Source organism: Natrix helvetica (genome assembly GCF_964273705.1).
Source record: "Natrix helvetica genome assembly, chromosome: 5".
NCBI classification, from domain to species: Eukaryota; Metazoa; Chordata; class Lepidosauria; order Squamata; family Natricidae; genus Natrix; species Natrix helvetica.
The window spans coordinates 142522130-142542362 of NC_138551.1; the positions used below are offsets into that span (position 1 = coordinate 142522130).

The 20233-nt window shown below is 46.8% G+C and overlaps 1 protein-coding gene across 1 annotated transcript in view; it reads left to right on the forward strand.

Annotated features, from left to right (window-relative positions):
• The window catches only part of EMC1 (ER membrane protein complex subunit 1), a 33265-nt gene that overhangs the window by 6216 nt on the left and 6816 nt on the right, over nt 1-20233 (forward strand). Inside the window, exons 6-19 of the mRNA XM_081954613.1 lie at nt 795-921; nt 1182-1331; nt 1761-1928; nt 5775-5846; nt 6494-6616; nt 7426-7522; nt 7717-7833; nt 9736-9935; nt 11095-11244; nt 13016-13177; nt 13314-13433; nt 15450-15587; nt 17556-17729; nt 18786-18996. Of these exons, the coding sequence (XP_081810739.1) occupies nt 795-921; nt 1182-1331; nt 1761-1928; nt 5775-5846; nt 6494-6616; nt 7426-7522; nt 7717-7833; nt 9736-9935; nt 11095-11244; nt 13016-13177; nt 13314-13433; nt 15450-15587; nt 17556-17729; nt 18786-18996 (2009 nt within the window). The remainder of the gene's footprint in view (nt 1-794; nt 922-1181; nt 1332-1760; nt 1929-5774; nt 5847-6493; nt 6617-7425; nt 7523-7716; nt 7834-9735; nt 9936-11094; nt 11245-13015; nt 13178-13313; nt 13434-15449; nt 15588-17555; nt 17730-18785; nt 18997-20233) is intronic.

Here is a 20233-nt window from a genome sequence, read left to right on the forward strand (position 1 = left end):
ACACTGGCAATTAAAGAGGACGAACAAACTGGTTAGTGTGCGATATGGGAAATATTTTAGCGATGATTAGAGGATAAATATAAAAATGAGCGAAATATAGAAAATAGTTAATAGGGTTAATAGAGTTAAGCAAATTAAGAAGAGGATGTAAAGTATCAGATACTTAAAGTATTAGTATTAAGCTAAGAATAGATTAAATAAGGAATATCTCCAAGGCACCTGAGGGTAGAACCAGAAGCAATGGGTGGAAACTAATCAAGGAGAGAAGCAACTTAGAACTGAGGAGAAACTTCCTGACAGTTAGAACAATTAAATCAGTGGAACAGAAGTTGCCTCCAGAAGTTGTGAATGCCCCAACACTGGAAGTCTTTAAGAAGATGTTGGATAGCTATTTGTCTGAAACGGTATAGGGTTTCCTGCCTCGGCAGGGGGTTGGACTAGAAGACCTCCAAGGTCCCTTCCAACTCTGCTATTGTATTGTATTGTATGATTGTAAATTTTGACTTATTTCACAAACATTTGTACTCAGATGACACACTGTTTAGTGGAAGACGGATTATTTGTACTAAAATAAATTTTTTAAAAATGAAAAAAAAAGGACTACTTGTAACAGTGATTGAAAAAAGCAACTTTTAAGTGTCTTCACAGCTGTCTCTTGTTCTGCATATTTTATACCAATCCTTGAGAATGATTTCATTTTGGCCCAGACATTTTAGGAATTTAGCTCCTCTGAGAAAGACGGCTTAAAACAGACAACTTGATTATGCTAATTCGCACCTGCTTTTCCTTATCAGTGAGATTGTCCAGTATCAGCTGGTCTATTCCCACGGAACCGGCGTGGTCCACGTTGTCGGAATTTCTCCGCAAAGCCACCTCAGCATCCTGACGTTCAGCATTGAGGATGGTGAAATGATGAGACAGGTGAAGCAGGAATTTGGCTTTCAATGGGATTTCCTTTTCAATGGGATTTCCTTTGCCAGCTTGGCTGGGGGAAGAGAGGGGAGGGAAGACAAGTCATCTCTCCAAAAAAAAAAAAAGGTTCTCTTACGGTAAAATTACAACAATGTCATATTTTGGGTGCACCTGTGCCTTTAAATAGGCCGTTAAATTTTCTGCCATGTGGATTTGCCTTTGCTGGTCTCGAGAGTCATCTCAGCTGGGCATCTCTGTGCTTTCCGTAGATCAGGGTGGCAGCTCCGTGGCTGAGGAAACTAGCTGGGACTTGCAACATTGTCGAAGAAGGCAGGCTTGTGTGTGTGAACCCAGCCACCCGGTCCCTTTACACCTTGTCTCTGGAGGCAGAGGAGGAGATGAAGGAAGTCCCACTGCAGGTGAGGGGGGTCCAGAAACGAGTTCTAGGCAACTGAATGGAGCAGAGTTGATTACTGGCCAGATGCCTTTCCTGTTGCCACGGCGGTGTTTTGTTTCAGCAGATATATTCTCATTGTGGCCAGAGAGAGAAATATCAGCTTCTAACCTAGGATTGAACTCACAGCCTCCTGATTTGTGAGGCGAGAGCGCCACCTCTAGGCCACCGGATCACTCTGAGAGGTTCTTCCGAGTCCCTTTCCCAAAATCTCTCCTTGAATTTTCTCTGCCATGGAGCAATAAGCTGGGACTTGATCCGGGAGCAAGGAAGTGCTTGTTCCTTTCAACTGTGGCCAGCGCTGTTCTAATGCACAAAGGTATCCAGGTGTTGACTTCCTCTATAGCTGGATTGACTGATCTGCCTGCTCTCTCCCCCCCCCCCTTTCCTGCAGTCTCTTGGCCTGGAATTTGGGGACATTTCCGAGGCCCGCGTCCTGTCCTCCCAGCCGAACCCAGCCAGAGCTCCCAGGCCTCAGTTCTTCCTGCGCCTGTCGCCGACCCACTTCGCTCTCTTGCAATATCGGCAGGGCGTCCTGAGCCTCCTTCGGAATTTCCCGCAGGTGAGGACAGAAAAGGGGGCCTCCGATCTCTTGATCGTTTGACCTCTCTCTACCCTTCCCCTTCAAGGAACCACTCGGCAGTTTGAGTGGAAATGCCCAGGGAGAGAAACTCGGACCAACCTCGGTGCTTTTATTCCAGTGTTTCTCAATGCTGATAATAAAATAAAATAGAATAGAATTCTTTATTGGCCAAGGCTGATTGGACACACGAAGAATTCGTCTTTGGTGTATAACACTCTCAGTGTACATAAGGAGAATAAAATATATTCATCAGGAATCAACACTTCATGATAGTCACAGGGTACAAATAAGCAATCAAATCAGACTTGGAAACAATATAAATCGCAAGGATACAAGCAACAAAGTTACAGTCATAAGTGGGAAGAGATGGGTGGCAGAGACAATGAGAAGATTAATAGTAATGCAGACATAATGAATAGTTTGACAGTGTTGAGGGAATTATTTGTTTAGCAGAGTGAAGGTGTTCGGGAAAAACCTCTTCTTGTCTCTAGTTATTCTGATGTGCAGTGCCCTATCGTGTCGTTTTGAGGACAGAAGTTAAAACAATTTATGTCCAGGATGTGTGACGGGTCTGTAGATCTTTTCACAGCCCTCTTTTTGACTCGTACAGCCTCCAGGTCCTCAATAATAATAATAATAATAATAATAATAATAATAATAATAATAATAATAATAATAATAATAATAATAATAATAATAATAATAAATATTTATTTCTTAGCCGCACCCTCTCCCGAAGGACTCGGGGCGGCGTACAATGAAACATATGAAATAAATATGGACAAAACAAACATATAACAGAGACATATACCGAGACATACACAAGGAGGAGGTCGGCTGATAAATAAAACAATTAAAATACAGTATTTAAAAACCCCTAGATAATTAAATATAATTAAAATACCCAGTAAAAGCCCGTCAGGAGCGATATGGTTAGATCAAAGTTGAGCCAGGCCAGCTGCTTGGAATAGGTGGGTCTTAAGCTTAATACGAAAGGAGCGGAGGTCAGAGGTATTCCTAATATCCGGAGGGAGGTCATTCCACAGGGCTGGGCCTGCCACAGAGAAGGCTCTACTCCTTAGTAGAAGGCAGGTTGGCAGGCATTGTTTTTCCTGCAGTTCTAATTATCCTCTGAAGTCTGTATCTGTCTTGTTGGGTTGCAGAGCCAAATCAGACAGTTACGGAGGTGCAGGTGACGGACTCAATCATTCCTATTCATAATTAATAACTGTTAGAATATGCGACTCCGACTCCCAGAATTCTGGATTTTGTGAGCGTTGTGTGCGAAGCGATCCATGCGCTATTTTTTTAAAAAAATTCTATTACAATTTAGTGCTTAATAAACATCGTGTTGTCTGGGTTATTTTGTTTGCTTTAACAATAACAATGCAAATTATATTCATAACCTTTGCCCCTTTTTTCCCCCCACTGATAAAACAAATTCCACATTTGACAGCATTCGATATCTTGTTTCTGTTTAATTTTCAATGCCAGCCTGTCCATTTCTTCCCAGTCCAATATCTTCTTCATTATCTCATCATCTAGTGGTATTTCTACATTTTTTTTGCAATGCTGAGCAAATACAATCCTCGTGAATACGTGCAATGTTAAACATGCCCTTTGTTTATCACATTTTTCTTTTGCTATTTTAATTAAACAGAAACACACACCAAAAAAGCAATCCTCCTTCATTGCATCTTGTAGAAAGCGTGTCGATGGGTTACAAACCGATTTCGTGCGTTACTATGACAATCATGATTTACACTTCCTTCATATTGTATTGTACATTGTACGTTTTAAATCAAGGATCTTTATGTATTTTACTCCCAATGTACCGCCATTCTCCTTTAGCTAGAATTATTTTAAACATGCTTTTATCTGGAATCATTTATATTTAAAGACACAACCACCTACTGGCATTCGTTAACTATTCCAATAAACCTCCAGTAGTTACCCTCTTATAACATATTCTGAAAGAAAGAAAAATCAATTAATAAGATATCTAAACATTTCCCCCCCCCTTCTTTTAAGGCTTTTATATCTAATTGCTTTTACCAATGCCAACACACGTAGAAATCATTGAACATTTAATCATAAAAAATCAGCATATTAATTCTAGAAAAAATAGTTTTCAATCAGTTTATATAGTTATGGTATATAGTCTAGTTATAAATTCATTATTACTTTCGGTCTGTTTATAACATTGTGGTTTTCTTATTTATTTTTGTGATCTGAGCTTTCTTGGTGTTGCCCCTTCACCCCCCGCTGGCAGAGCTCCGGCCCCTCCCGTGTCCTGTGTGACCGTTGTGGTGTCTTCTGTTTTTTCTAGGTTCGCTTTATTTTTTTCCATAAAGGCCTGTGCCTCTATGGGTGTGTTGATTCTGATTCTTGTCTCCTCCCAGAATATCAGCATACCTTCAGGCATCAACCATCTAAACCACACCCCCTTCTGGTATAATTTATTCGCCAATTGCGAATAGCTTTTCCTTTTTTCCCTAATTTTTTTGGGAATCTGCTTCAGAATGGTTATCTCCCTGTCGTGGTATGTCAGTGTTTGCCCCCTTTGTACACCCAGAATTTCATCTCTTGTGGTTTTCCTAAGGAATTTAATATGAACCTCCCTGGGTACATTGTGTGTTCTGGCATATGCTGAATTCACTCTATAGACTAGGTCTATCTCCCATTCCATCTGCTGTTTATCTTTGTGTATGTATTCAGCTAGAATATTAGTCATAATGTCCCTTATGTTTTCCCCATCTGCTTCTATTACATTTTGAAATCTAAGATAAAAGGACATTCTCTCAAACTCTGTTTTCATTTGTTGGATATCAAGTTCTTTGTTCCCCTTCTGTAAAGCCTCTACCCCCCCTTTCGCCTCCGCCACCCCACCCTCCACAAGGTCCAGTCTCTGTGAGTTAAGGTTTGATATTTAGATGTAACCTATGAGTTTGGAGGGAGGGGGCGTCTGCCACACTTGCAACTGCCAAAATTTGTAACCATTCCACTTACCCTTTTCCGTATAAATGTTTTAAAAAAACCAATAAAACTTTTTGAAAAAAAAGAAAAAGAAATCATTGAACATTATCCATTAGCATTTGTTTGTCTAACTCGAGCCTCTATTCTGAGCTATACTGTAGAAATATTTTTCTCATCTGACAATGATTTACTGCGCATGCCTCTTAACACGTTTCATAATACGTCACACATTCTTGTACTTCCCTTCTGATCTTCGTTTGCCTGCCGGAGGAGGTGGGCGACAAATTGCTCTTGCCAAAATGTCAAGTTTAGATAGTGAGGTTTATTTTTATTTATTTCTTATCAAGAGATATGCTTCTCGGAAGGGCTGCGATCCGCAACTCGCTAATTGAAGGTGGAAGGGAAACTTCCCATCCTTAACAAGCATTTCCTTATTATTGTAATTAAGTAACAATTATTTACTATTTATATCACATCTCCTCTCATCAGACACAAGAAAAATTACATCTTTATAAGAAAAACTAAACAAAAAAAAATGTGTTAATAAAGTTTCTAAGTACCCCCACAAAAATTATCTCTTTATAACAAAATCTAAACACAAATTTGTTAATAAAATTAATAATTCTTTTTTTTTCCAGGTCTCAATTTATGGATTATATCCAAGTTGCTTTTACTAATTAAAATTATCACATTTTTCTGATATTACACCTAATAAAAAATAGTTCAGGTTTAAGATCTACATGGTTTCCTAACATCTTTTCTAACCACATGTGTGTTTTTGCCCAAATTTTTGTGTGTGATCCATGCGCTATTGATCTCTCACTGTCTTTCTCTGCATTGCGTGTCCAGGCCAGCCTTGTGACTTTTGCGACTACCGGTGAGAAGACGGTGACGGCTGTCCTTGCCTGCAAGGGCGAAGGGGTAAATATATACATCAGTGCATGAAATGGGTATGGGGTCTTTTTCTACAACAACTCTGTAAGGGAGGCCTCCATCATCCCTATGTTGCAGCAGGAATGCTAAGAATTGAGGCTCTTGGTGAATTGAACAGCTGATTGGCGGTTGGATTGGCCTCCCAGAATACTGCCAATCAGCTGTTCCAGACTGCGGGGATTGCCAGAGCTCATTGCTGCCTTCGTGCGCAATGTTTTTGGCCTCCAAATGCTCCGCTTTAGATGCGCTCCAGGCTGTGGGGATTGCCATAACACATTGCCGCCAATCGCCGCCTCCGCATGTCATGTTTTCAGCCTCCACACACCCCGTTTTCTCCACACCACCCCGTGGTGGGAATTGCCGCCACTGATCCTCGCCGCCAAAAATGCGATGCATGCAGGTTGAAAAAGAGATGTGCGGAGGCTGAAAATGCGACCCGCGGAGGCTAAAAATGGCTGAAGGGTGGGGGCTGGCGGGCAGGCAGGGCTTCAGCAATGTTTGGTGTATAAGACGCCCTGCAATTTTCACCCGCTTTTAGGGAGGGGGAAATGCGTCTAATACTCTGAAAAGTACGGTAACTTTTATTCTTGTAAGAAGCTGAAGGCCATTTTGCTCTGTTCATTCTCTCCCTCCAGGAAGGCCTTTCTTGCCCCGCCCAGTCCTACACCGTCAACTTGTACCTGGCTGAAACGGGGCAGAGACTTCTGGACACCCTCATCACCTTTACTCTAGAGAAAAGCAGCATCCGGCCTGAGCAGGTAACGGTGCTTCCAATGAGCAGGGTTTGTTCTCAGCCTGCAGCCATCGCTCGACATGGGTATTTCTCCCATGCTTTGGGATCCCAAGACTCCCCTGCATCTTCTTTCTCCTATCTATCTATCTATCTATCTATCTATCTATCTATCTATCTATCTATCTATCTATCTATCTATCATCTATCTATCTATCTATCTATCTATCTATCTATCTATCTATCTATCATCTATCTATCTATCTATCTATCTATCTCTCTTCTTCCTTCTACTTTCTTCTTTCTTTTTCATCTTCTTTCTTTTCTTCTATCTTCTGTCTCCTTTTTCTTTCATCTATCTATCTGTCTGTCTGTCTATCTATCTGTCATTGTCTGTCTGTCCGTCTGTCTATCTAAAAATGGCTGTATGTGTGTATGTTCCAGCATAACTCTGGAACACCTTATGCAATTTCAACCAAACTTGGTACACAGATAATTTAGTCTCTGGAAACAAATACTTTGGGGTGGTGGTGGTAAGACACCCCTAACATCCCTCGGGATGTGTGTTCTGTTAAGATACAGACTGTTGTGCCTTAAAATGGCTTCTACCGTACTGCTGTAAAATGGCTTCTACTGTAACGGCTTCACAGTACTCCCCAAGGGGGCTCCCACTGGTAAGGGGGGAAATCCAACATTAGAAATTACATTTGGTCCAGACATTTTCCCCCTATAAATAAATTTCACAGGCAACACTGGGTTATCGGCAACTTATTTTAAAACCAAAGCCTAGGATTGTAAATTTTCTGTCGCTCCATCCATGACTTCCCTTCGTTGCAGCTCTTCATTCAGGTCTTTTTAAAGAAGGACGACTCCGTCGGGTACCGCGCCTTGGTGCAAACAGAAGATCACCTCCTCCTCTTCCTGCAACAGCCAGGTACCACTGCGAACACCGAGGGGGTGCTCCTCCCTTCGTGATTCCCTCCGGTTTGGGACCAGACCCTGGCCAGAGTTTCGTCAGCCCTTCCTCTTCCTCCATTGCTCTGCCCTCTGGGCGATTCCATCAACGGCTACAAGAAAAGAACTGGTTTTTCTTTCCCCCTCTCTCACTTAATCTCTCATTCTCGGCAGGAAAAATTTGGTGGAGCCGGGAAGAGTCCCTGGCCAAGGTGGTTAGCTTGGAGATGGTGGACCTGCCCTTGACAGGGGCCCAGGCAGAACTGGAGGGCGAATTTGGGAAGAAAGCTGGTAAGGAGCGATGGGCGAGGAGGGGAGAGAATTATTTGGCCAAGATGGCTGAGGGTAACACTTGGGAAAATAAGCCTAGAGTTTATCGCTGGGTGGAGCATTTTCCTAATGGAGCTCAAAACGTCTGAAGGTGGACTTGGTATTCTGACTGAGGCTTCCCAAAAACACGACAACTCCTCATCCCGATAAAACCCCTTTTATTTAAGTTAAAGGGAATCCCTCTCCAGCAAAATCCCGGCCAACAGTCCTTCAAGAGATTTCACAACTGCAGACCTTGATCAGGCTTGGAGAGCTGCCAGGCCGATATCTTCCAAACTCCAAGCTGTAGCAGCAATTCCTTGGCAAGAAGTCAGGAACGGATCTTCACCCGAATGGATTGAACTCATTGTCTCCTGCAAACTCCACTCCCCTTTCGCTCCTCTTTTATTCCCTCTGGGAGGGGCCATTCACCGTCTACCTGTGGCCTTATTCCCAAGTCGACCCTTGTTCCTTTAGCTGTTCCCTTCCTCTCTGCACATGCGCACACTGGGAACAGGCTCCAGCTGTTCTTCTGCCCCACAGATGTCTGACTCCGAAGGCAGCTGATAACTGTCGGACGGCCCTGGCCCCCTCTCTGCCTCCGACGCAGAGCCCTCTCAAGTGTTGGGCCTGTTTGATCAGGAGACACAAGGACATCTCGGAAGGAAACAAAAATATCCACAAATATGTTTTGGCCTGGTGTGCGATTTATGCTGCTATGTTCAGGGTTTTTGTTGTTTGTTTGTTTGGTTTTTCCACTCCTCCAAAGACTAAATGTTGAATTGTTTTCTGGTTTGTGTTTCCTTTTTTTTGCTGCCTGGAAATCAGCCATTCAAGGTAATCCAGAAATGTCCCATGTCCTGTTTTGCTTGAGTGTGTTCTGTGTGTGCAAGAGCGGGCAAGCACACTGATCTTGGGGGGCGTTTTTTGATTTTGGAACGATGTTCCACGTGGTGGGCCTGATATCTGTGCACTGAAGCCTGGAAATAAACCTTCCAGCTTATTATTAGAGGATCATCTTCTTCTTCCTCTTCTTCCTCTTCCTCTTCTTCTTTTTCTTCTTCTCCTTCTTCTTCTTCTCCTTCTTCTTTTTCTTCCTCTTCTTGTCCTTCCTCTTCTCCTTCTTCTTCCTCTTCTCCTTCTTCTTCCTTTTCTCCTTCTTCTTTTTCTCCTTCTTCTTCCTCCTCTCCTCCTCCTCCTTCTTCTCCTTCTCCTTTTTCTTCCTTTTCTTCTCCTTCCTCTTCTCCTTCTTCTTTTTCTCCTTCTTCCTCTTCTTCTTTTTCTCATTCTTCTTCCTCCTCTCCTCCTCCTTCTTCTTCTCCTTCTCCTTTTTCTTCCTTTTCTTCTCCTTCCTCTTCTCCTTCTTCTTTTTCTCCTTCTTCCTCTTCTTCTTTTTCTCCTTCTTCCTCCTCTCCTTCTCCTCCTTCTCCTCCTCCTTCTCCTTTTTCTTCCTCTTCTCCTTTTTCTCCTTCCTCTTCTTCTTCCTCTTCTCTTTCTCCTTCTTCCTCCTCTCCTCCTTCCTCTTCTTTTTCTCCTTCTTCCTCTCCTTCCTCTCCTTCTCCTGCTCCTTCTTTTTCTCCTCCTCCTCCTCCTGCTCCTTCTTCTCCTTCTTCTCCTCCTTCTTCTCCTGCTCCTTCTTCTTCTTTCTCTCCTCCTCCTCCGTCCTTTCTGTTCTTCCTCCTTGTTCTTCATATTTTTCTCCTTTTCCTCTCTTCCTTCCTTCTCTCTCCTTTCCTTCCTTCTTTCCTTCCTCCCTTTCCTCTCCTCCCTCCCTCCCTCCCTTCTCCTTTTTTTTTGGTTTTTGGATGAGTTTTCAGGCCTTGCTCGGGAGCCTTTCCTTCCTTAATCGTGGTTCTCGGTGGCGGCTGCTGCTTGTTTTTCCAGACGGCCTCCTGGACATGTTCTTCAAGCGCCTGTCCTCTCAGCTCATCCTGCTCCAGGCCTGGACCACTCATCTCTGGAAGATGTTCTACGACGCCCGGAAGCCCCGGAGCCAGACCAGGAACGACTTCAACGTTGACAACTTAGCCCGGGATGAGTTCAACCTGCAAAAGATGATCGTCATTGCCACGGCCTCCGGGAAGGTGAGGGGGAAGGGCTGTGGTTGCTCACTGCACGGGGTGGAGGGGGTGGGGGGATTAGAGGCCGTGGAAGCACCCCACCAAGTACGGCAGCAACCTTCCACTCCTCTTTGAAACACGGTAGACTGCTCCTGCAGGTGGAGGTTCTTTGCTCACGTCGTCAGGAGACTCCCCGTTATCATCCTCCTCTTTTAGCAGCCCCGTAAATCCTTTGTGGGGTGGAGTCGGGGCAACTGCATGGAGCGGAGTGTTTACTGGCCAGATGCCGTCCCTGTCGCCGGTGCAGAGTTTTGTTCAGCAGATATATTCTCGGTTGTGTCCAGAGAGAGAAATATCTGCCTCTGCCTAGGATCGAACTCACAACCTCCTGATTGTGAGGCGAGAGCTCCACCTCTAGGCCACCGCATAACTCGTAAAGGAGAGTCCTCTTATCTGAATTTAAAATGATGGGAATCTTCGCTTTGTATTGAAATGGCCTCAAACCTGGTTGCCGGGAGAGGAAACCTTCAAGCCATCAGGCAGAATCCAACACACCAGGGTGGCTCTGTGGTTCCCAGGCAAACCTCCTCCTTCCTCCTCCTCTTTCTCTTTCTCCTCCTCCTCTTTCTCTTCCCCCTCCTCTTCTTTCTCCTCCTCCCTCTTCCTCCTCCTGGTTCTCCTTCTCCCCCTCCCCCTCCTCTTTTTCCTCTCCCTCCCCCTCCTCTTTTCTCTTCCTCCTCCTCTTTCTCATCCGCCCTCCTACTTTTTCTCCTCTGTCTCCTTCTCTTCCTCCTCCTTCTCCTCTTTCTCCTCCTCCTCATCTTCTTTCTCCTCCTCCTTCTCTTTCTCCTCCCCCTCCTCTTCTTTCTTCTCCTCCTCCTTCTCTTTCTCCTCCCCCTCCTCTTCTTTCTCCTCCTCCCTCCTCTTCTTTCTCCTCCTCTTTTTCTTTTTCTCCTCCCACTCCTCCTCTTTCTCCTCCTCCCCTTTCTCTTCCTCCCCTTTCTCCTCCTCCTCCTTCTCTTTCTTCTCCCACTCTCCTCTTTCTCCTCCTCTTCTTTTTCCTCCCCCTCCTCCACTTTCTCCTCCTCCTCTTTCTCCTCCTCCTCCCAAACAAGAAGCTTTCAATATCCAGAGTCTCTCCCAAGAACAGCTTAATTTGGATATTTGTTTTCCTTCTTTCCAGCTTTTCGGAATAGAGAGCAGCTCGGGGACCATCTTATGGAAGCAGTTCCTCCAGGACGTGCGCCCCGGCTCTTCCTTCAAGCTGATGGTCCAGAGGACGACGGCGCATTTCCCCCACCCCCCACAATGCACCCTATTGGTCAAGGACAAGGTGGGTGCCTCCCCTCCCGTCTTCTCTCCCGAGTAGGAAAGGAAATGAGCCGGGGTGGCGCAGTAGTAAGAATGCAGTATTGCTGGCTATTTCTGCTGACTGCCGGCTGCCAGCAATTTGGCAGTTCAAATCTCACCAGGCTCAAGGTTGACTCAGCCTTCCGTCCTTCTGAGGGGGGTAAAATGAGGACCCAGATTGTTGGGGGCAAGAGGCTGACTCTGTAAACGGCTTAGAGAGGGCTGCGAAGCGGTATATAAGTCTAAGTGCTTATTGCTATCTTCCTTCCCTCCCTCCCAGTGGTTAGAATGTGGTATTGCAGGCTAACTCTGACCAATGCCAACAGTTCGATCCTAACCAGCTGCAGGTTGACTCAGCCTTCCGTCCTTCCGAGGTGGGTCAAATGACCCAGATTGTTGGGGGGCAAGAGGCTGACTCTGTAAACCACTTAGAGAGTGCTGTAAAGGCACTGTGAAGCGGTATATACCCTATTTCCATGAAAATAAGACCTCCCTCCCTGAATAATAAGCCCAATCAGACTTTTGAGCGCATGCACTAAAATAAGCCCTCCCCTGAAAATATTGCAACACAGCAGCAGCCATGAGGTGACCATGCTCACCGCCTCCTGCGCCTCAAAAATAATAAGACCTCCATGAAAATAAGGGCAAGCACTTATTTTGGAGGTCAAAAGAAAATAAGACCCTGTCTTATTTTCGGGGAAACATGGTAAGTCCAAGTGCACTTCCTTCCCTCCCCTCCGTGTGGTTAGAATGCAGTATTGCAGGCTAACTCTGCCTTACTGCCAGCATTTCGATCCTGACTGACTGGCTCAAGGTTGAGTCAGCCTTCTGTCCTTCCGTGGTCGGTAAAATAAGGACCCAAATTGTTGAGGGCAATCTGTAAACCACTTAGGGCTGTGAAGCACTGTGAAGCGGTAGATAAGTCTAAAGGGCTATTGCTAAGTGCTAAAGAGGGATTCAGTCGCTTAGTAGCTAAGACGCCGAGCTGGTTGATCCAAAGTTTGGCGGTTCGAATCCCTAACGGAGGGAGCTCCCGTGACTTGTCCCAGCTTCTGCCAACCTAGCCGTTCGAAAGCACGTAAAAAATGCAAGTAGAAAAAAACAGGGACCACCTTTGGTGGGGAGGGAACAGCGTTCCATGCACCTTCGGGAGTTGAGTCATGCCGGCCACATGATCACGGAGACGTCTTCGGACAGTTCTATCTCTTCGGCTTTGAAACGGAGATGAGCACCGCCCCCTAGAGTGAGGGAACAACTAGCACGTAGACGCGAGAGGAACCTTTACCTTTCAAGAGAATGGGTGGGAGTCAAAAGGCCGACGGTCCTCGCGGGGAGGAACGCCAGGGGAAGAAGGCTTCTTTGATGCCTTCTTTGATCTAAGGCAGTGGTTCTCAACTTGTGGTCCCTGGGGGTGGCGGTGTGTGTGTGTGTGTGTGTGTGTTTCATAAAAGCTTGAAAAAAATGTCAGGATTTAAATCTTCAGCTAAGTCTTGGGTCCCTAAGCTAAGTCCCTGGTCACGAAAGGTGTTTAAAGGGGGGCCACGTGGGAAGGACAGATTGAGGACCAGGGGTCTCCAACCATAGCAACTTTAACCCTGGAGGACTTCAACTCCCGTTTGGGGAATTCTGGGAGTTGAAGTCTTCCAGGCTTAAATTTGCCAAGGTTGGAGATCTCCCCCCGGCCTAGGGTGTTGTAGTCGCGCACTCAACCCCTGCCTGCTGCCCCTCTCTCTCTCTCTCTCCCCCCCCCCCAGGAGTCGGGCCTCAGCAAACTCTACGTCTTCAACCCCATCTTCGGCAAGTGGAGCCAGGTGACCCCCCCGGGGCTGAGCCGCCCCATCCTCCAGTCCATCCTGCTCCCCATCATGGACCAGGATTACGCCAAAGTGCTGCTCCTGATTGACGACGAGTACAAGGTGCCTTGGGGAGGGGGAGGAAACGGGTGAGTGGGTGGGTGGGTGTGTCGTCCTCGCGGGGTTCTTCTGCAGAGGCCGTTGCTATTTGCCAACACCCCCCCTCCCCCCGAACCTCCTTAATTTCCTCCGCCGGCAGGTGACTGTCTTCCCGGCCACCAAGAACGTCCTGCGGCAGCTGGAAGAAATGGCTCCCTCCGTCACTTTCTATCTGGCGGATGACAAACGGGGGAAGCTGATGGGACGGAGGCTGAGAAGGGTACGGCTCCTGGATTACCAAGCGGGGTGGTGGTGTGGCTTTAGTGAATTGGAGGGGGGTGGGGGGGGCAGTAAGATTATTTTTTTTAGATGAAGGGAAATTTTCTTTGATGTTCTCTGTTGCTTTGTTCTGACTGGACTTTTCAAGCATCCATCCAGCCAGCCTGCATAGCCCTGCCTGTCTGTCGTCTCTCTCACACACATCTGTTTAATCTATCTATGTCATCTCTGTCACACAAACCCCTAATTATCTATCCATCCATCATCTATCCTATCTGTCATCTATCTCTCTATCATCTATCTATCTATATCTATCTATCTATCTATCTATCTATCTATCTATCTATCTATCTATCTATCATCTATCCATCCATCCACCCACCCAATCTCTCCCCCACCCCTCTCTCTCACACACACCTATTTATCTGTCTATACCGGTATCATCTATATCACACACACATCTTATTATCTAATCAGGTATCCATCCGTCATCAATCATCTATTTGTTCATTCATCCATCCATTCCTCTAATTTTCCCTATCTCTCTCTCTCTGTCTTCCCACACACACACACACACACACACACATAAGGTATTTATTTATCTCTGTCTATATCATTTGTCACATCTAATTATCTAATTATATGTATCTATCCGTCATCTATCAATCAACTATTTGTTCATTCATCCATCCATTCCTCTAATTTCCCCTATCTATCTATCTCTCTCTTCACACACACACACACACACACACACACACACACACACACACACACACAGTATCTATTTATCTCTGTCTATATCATCTGTGACACACATTAATTATCTAATCAGGTATCCATCCATCATCAATCATCTATTTGTTCATTCATCCATCCATCCCTCTAATTTTCCCTCTCTCTCTCTCTCTCTTTCTTCCCACACACAGACACATACGGTATCTATTTATCTCTGTCTATATCGTCTGTCACATCTAATTATCTAATTATATGTATCTATCCGTCATCTATCAATCATCTATTTGTTCATCCATCCATCCATTCCTCTAATTTTCCCTATCTCTCTCTCTCCTCACACACACACATACGGTATCTATTTATCTCTGTCTATATCATCTGCATCACACACACATCTAATTATCTAATTATGTATCCGTCATCTATCAATCATCTATTTGTTCACCCATCCATCCATTCCTCTAATTTTTCCTATCTCTCTCTCACACACATACACACATATCGATCTGTCCGTCCGCATCGGCGATGGCTAACGTTTCTGTAAAGGCGTGCCAAAATTGTACGTGTGCACACTTAGCCCTGCACCGTGCCCTGACCCACAATGGTATGCACCCCACCGCACCCAGCCCCCTGGCACGGAGGGGGAGTTTTCACCCTTTTCAGGCTCTGGAGGCTTTCCTGAAGCCTTGGGAGGGCGCAAATGGACTCCAGCGGCCCGCGCGTACGGGCTGGAGCTGAGGCCTGGCGTGCTGGCAAATATGGCTCTGCGTGCCACCTGTCAAGGGTCTGTATCATCTCTGTCTCTCTCTCTCTCACACACACACAGACACACACACACATACACACAGAGACACACACACTTAATTATCCATCTATCATCTATTTGTCCGTCCATCCATCCATCCGAGTTAGCTAGCATTTATTTATTTATTGTAGCTCCTCAGCCAGCGTAGGGCATAGGATACGCGGTAGTAAAGATGGAGCACCTAACCGCGTGGTACCCGTGCAAAGGAAAACGTGTCGTCGGTTTTGTAAGGGGTGAGGAATTCAAGATGCCGTGTGTAATAGGCTGCGTTTGGGAATGCGCTGGTGTGGCGAGAATGAATGGCATAAACAGCCTTCCGCTAATCGCAGAGGCTGAGTGGGTGGAGGTCCCTGCCAGCCCTTCCTGGGTTTAGAAAGGGAAGAGGACTTGGGAGAGCGAGAGGGGAGAGCTGCAAGTCGCGAAGCAGCCTTTGGCTCACTGGCTATTTTCCCCCCTCTCCCCCCCTCTGTCCTCCAGGATCTGGCCACTGAAGAGACCTGGGAGGTCAGCATCCCTCCTGATCTTCAGCGCATCGTGACGGTGAAAGGGAAGCGGTCCAACGAACACGTCCACTCCCAAGGCCGAGTGATGGGTGACCGCAGTGTCCTGTATAAGGTGAGGGGGAGAAAGCAGGCTCCTTTTCTTCTTCTCCTTCCCTTTCTCCCCTTCTAGTTTTCTCCTCCTCCTCCCCTTTCTCTTCTTCCCCTGCCCCTTCTCCTTTTTTTCTCCTGCCTCTCCTCCTCTCCTCCTTCTCTTCTTCTCCTTCCCCTTTTCCTCTCCTTTTCTCCTTCCTCTTCTCTTCTCCTCTTCTCCTGCCCCTTCCTCTTCTTCTCCTTCCCCTTCTAGTTCTCCTCCTCCTTCCCTTTCTCTTCTTCTCCTTCCCCTTCTATTTCTTCCCCTCCTTCCCTTTCTCTTCTTCCCCTGCCCCTTCTCCTTTTTTTCTCCTGCCCCTTCTATCCACCTCTATCTCCTCTCCTCCTTGTCTTCTTCTCCTTCCCCTTTTCCTCTCCTTTTCTCCTTCCTCTTCTCCTGCCCCTTCCTCTTCTCTTCTTCTCCTTCCCCTTCTAGTTCTCCCCCTCCTTCCCTTTCTCTTCTCCTTCCCCTTCTCCCCTTCTAGTTCTTCTCCTCCTTCCCTTTCTCTTCTTCCCCTGCTCCTCCTTTTTTCTCCTCTGCCCCTTCTCCTCTCTTCTATCTCCTCTCCTCCTTCTCTTCCCCTTCCCTTTTTCTTCTCCTTTTCTCCTTCCTCTTCTCTCCTTTTCTCCTCCCCTTTCTTCTTCTCTTCTCCTTCCCCTTCTAGTTCTCTTCTCCTCCTTCCCTTCTTCTTCTCCTCTATCTCCTCTGCTCGTCTTCTTTTCCTTCCCCCTTTTCTCTCCTTTTCTCCTTCCCCTTCTCCCCTTCTAGTTCTTCTCCTCCTTCTCTTTCTCTTCTTCCCCTGCCCCTTCTCCTTTTTTCTCCTGCCCCTTCTCTTCTCCTTCTCCTCTATCTCCTCTCCTCCTTCTCTTCTCCTTCCCCTTTTCCTCCATATCCTCTCTTCTTCTTCTACCTTCTCCTTCTCCTCTTCCACTCCATCTTCTCCTCCCCTTTTCTCCTTCCTCTCCTCCTCTGCTATCTTCTTCTCTCCTCCTTCTCTTCTTCTCCTTCCCCTTCTCCTTTCCTTCTTTTCTCCTCTCCTCCTTCTCTTCTTCTGCCCCTTCTCCTTCTCTTCTTCCACCTTCTCCTCCCCCTTTCTCCTTTCTCTTTTCCTCTCCTCTCTTCTTCTCCTCCTGCCCTTTCTCCTTCTCTTCTTCTACTTCCCCTTCTCCTCCCCTTTTCTCCTTCCTCTTCTCCTCTGCTATCTCCTCTACTCCTTCTCTCCTTCCCCTTTTCCTCTCCTTCTTTTCTCCTTCCCCTTCTCTCCTCCTCTTCTCCTGCCCCTTCTTCTTCTCTTCTTCTACTTCCCCTTCTCCTCCCCTCCTCTCCTCCTCCTCTCCTTCTTCTCCTTCTATCGCTCTCCTCCTCCTTCCCTTCCCCACTTTGTTTAAAGACGCTGAGCCTTATTGCCGAAGGAAACCACGATGTAGAAAAGATGTGGAGACTCTAGAAAGAGTGCAGAGAAGAGCAACAAAGAGGATTAGGGGACTGGAGACTAAAACATAGGAAGAACGGTTGCAGGAACTGGGTATGTTTAGCTTAAGAGAAAGAAGGACTAGGGGAGACATGATAGCAGTCTTCCAATATCTCAGGGGTTGCCACAAAGAAGAGGGAGTCAAACTATTCTCCAAGGCACTTGAGGGTAGAACAAGAAGCAATGGGTGGAAACTAATCAAGGAGAGAAGCAACTTAGAACTGAGGAGAAACTTCCTGACAGTTAGAACAATTCATCAGTGGAACAGAAGTTGCCTCCAGAAGTTGTGAATGCCCCAACACTGGAAGTCTTTCAGAAGATGTTGGATAGCCATCTGTCTGAAACGGTATAGGGTTTCCTGCCTAGGCAGGGGGTTGGACTAGAAGACCTCCAAGGTCCCTTCCAACTCTACTATTGTATTGTATTGTATTGAAGCCTGACGGGCTTTGCATTCTCCCCCCTCCCCCCCCAACTTGCAGTCGCTGAACCCCAACTTGCTGGCTGTAGTGACCGAGAGCACGGACACCCACCCGGAGCGCTTGTTCATTGGAATCTACTTGATCGACGGCGTCACCGGCCGGATCATCCACTCCTCAGTGCAGAAGAAGGCCGAGGGGCCGGTTCACATTGTCCATTCGGAGAACTGGGTGGTGGTAAGAGTTTGCCCCCTCCCAAAGCGTCAGGAACTTGTAGCAATAGCAATAGCAGTAAGAGTTATATACCGCTTCACAGCTGCTTTTACAGCCCTCTCTAAGCGGTTTACAGAGTCAGCATATATTGCCCCCCCCACAACAATCTGGGTCCTCATTTGACCCACCTCAGAAGGAGGGAAGGCTGAGTCAACCTGCAGCTGGTTAGGCTCGAACTGTTGGTATCGGGCAGAGTTAGCCTGCAATACCTCATTCTAACCACTGGGAGGGAGGGAAGGAAGATAGCAATAAGCACTTAGACTTATATACCGCTTTCCAGCCCTCTCTAAGCGGTTTACAGAGTCAGCCTCTTGCCTCCCCCAACAATCTGGGTCCTCATTTGACCCACCTCAGAAGGAGGGAAGGCTGAGTCAACCTGCAGCTGGTTAGGATCGAACTATTGGTACTGGGCAGAGTTAGCCTGCAATACCGCATTCTAACCACTGGGAGGGAGGGAAGGAAGATAGCAATAAGCACTTAGACTTATATACCGCTTTACAGCCCTCTCTAAGCGGTTGACAGAGTCAAGCTCTTGCCCCAACAATCTGGATCCTCATTTGACCCACCTCGGAAGGATGGAAGGCTAAGTCCACCTGTAGCTGGTTAGGATCGAACTGTTGGTATTGGGCAGAGTTAGCCTGCAATACCGCATTCTAACCACTGGGAGGGAGGGAAGGAAGATAGCAATAAGCACTTAGACTTATATCCCGCTTTACAGCCCTCTCTAAGCGGTTAACAGAGTCAGCTTCTTGCCCCCCAACAATCTGGCTCCTCATTTTACCCACCTCGGAAGGACGGAAGGCTGAGTCAACCTTGAGCCAGCTGAAATTCGAACTGCCAAATTGCAGGCAGCCGACAGTCAGCAGAAGGAGCACTGCAGCACTGCTCTCTAACCACTGTGCCACCGCTGCTCATTATACCCTATAACTTGTAGGGCCAAGCCATGAGAGGGAGAAAGAGAGACTCCCGGGGACTTGAGGAAGGTGGCTTTATCGTTAGAGACCCTCCTTCTCTCCGCAGTACCTGTATTGGAACGCCAAGGCCCGTCGGAACGAGTTCACGGTGCTGGAGCTGTACGAGGGCACCACGCAGTACAACGCCACGGCCTTCAGCTCCCTGGACCGGCCCTACTTGCCCCAGGTGCTCCAACAGTCCTACATCTTCCCCTCCGCCATCAGCGCCATGGAAGCCACCATCACCGAGCGGGGCGTCACAAGTCGCCATTTGCTGAGTTAAGGAAGGGCGCCGGGAGAGGGGGGCCGGGCGGTCTGCCTTACACACATACGTTCACACTGAGGCGCACTCTCTGTAGACTCGGGCGCTGTCGCCAGCTGCTCCTCCAGGTTTCGTCGCGTGCATACGCACAAGCCCGCTGCTCTCTTCCGGGTTCCGACGTGCGCGTGCCAGCTGGTCTTTGAAGAACCCGGAAAACCCGGATGAGAGCAGCGGGCTGGTGCGCATGCGTGTCAGACTGGCACACATGCGCTTGCCGGTACCCAGAATAGCAGCTGCCCACTATGCCCATGCGCAACGGCCACCTGCTCTCTTCCGGTGCTTCGGCATGCGCTTCAGGTTAACCATCACTGCTCTAGATCTTCCTGCGGGAAGATTAGATTAGGCAGGTGTTCAGTCCCTTGCGATGCCAAATTTGGACCGGGTGCCACGCGCTCGGCTGTCAAATTTTCCTGCGCTGCCACTCGCTCTCCCTTGGCGAATTCATGCCTCTGCCTTCTCCTTGTCAGGAGGAGAAGCACGGGACTCTCTCTTGATTGGAGAACCCTTTGTCTGAAATGAGACAAAGGGGGGTTGGACTAGAAGACCTCCAAGGTCCCTTCCATGATTCTGTTATTTTCCCCATTTTAATATATATGTATGTATGTATGTATGTATGTATGTATGTATCTGTGTTACAACCCCTGGTATGCCCAAATATGGCTAGCTGATGAGAGCTAAATAGCTTGAAATAGATCTATACTAACCTCCCTTTATTTATTTATCAGCACAAATACAACACACACACACACAACAGCCCAGGTTCAAATCCCAGTAAGGGTATGGCTAGCTGATGAGAGCTAATTAGCTCGAAATAGATCTATACTAGTCTCCCTTTATTTATTTATCAGTACAAATACAACACAAATATAAAAAGGCAACATTAAAAATAAAAATATGGTTTTCTGCCTGCATGGTCTTCTGTGATGAGCCGAAGGACAGAAAGAGGGAGTAGTGACCTTCCTCCCATATTTAGGCATACCAGGGGTTGTAACACAAATACATACCTATTTCCCTGGCTCAACTGATAAGGAGGCGAGCCTGTGGCTTAGTGGTTAAGACTCCTGCCTAAGATATAATACAGCCCAGGTTCAAATCCCAGTAAGGGTATGGCTAGCTGATGAGAGCTAATTAGCTTGAAATAGATCTATACTAGCTTGAAATAGATCTATACTAGTCTTCCTTTATTTATCAGT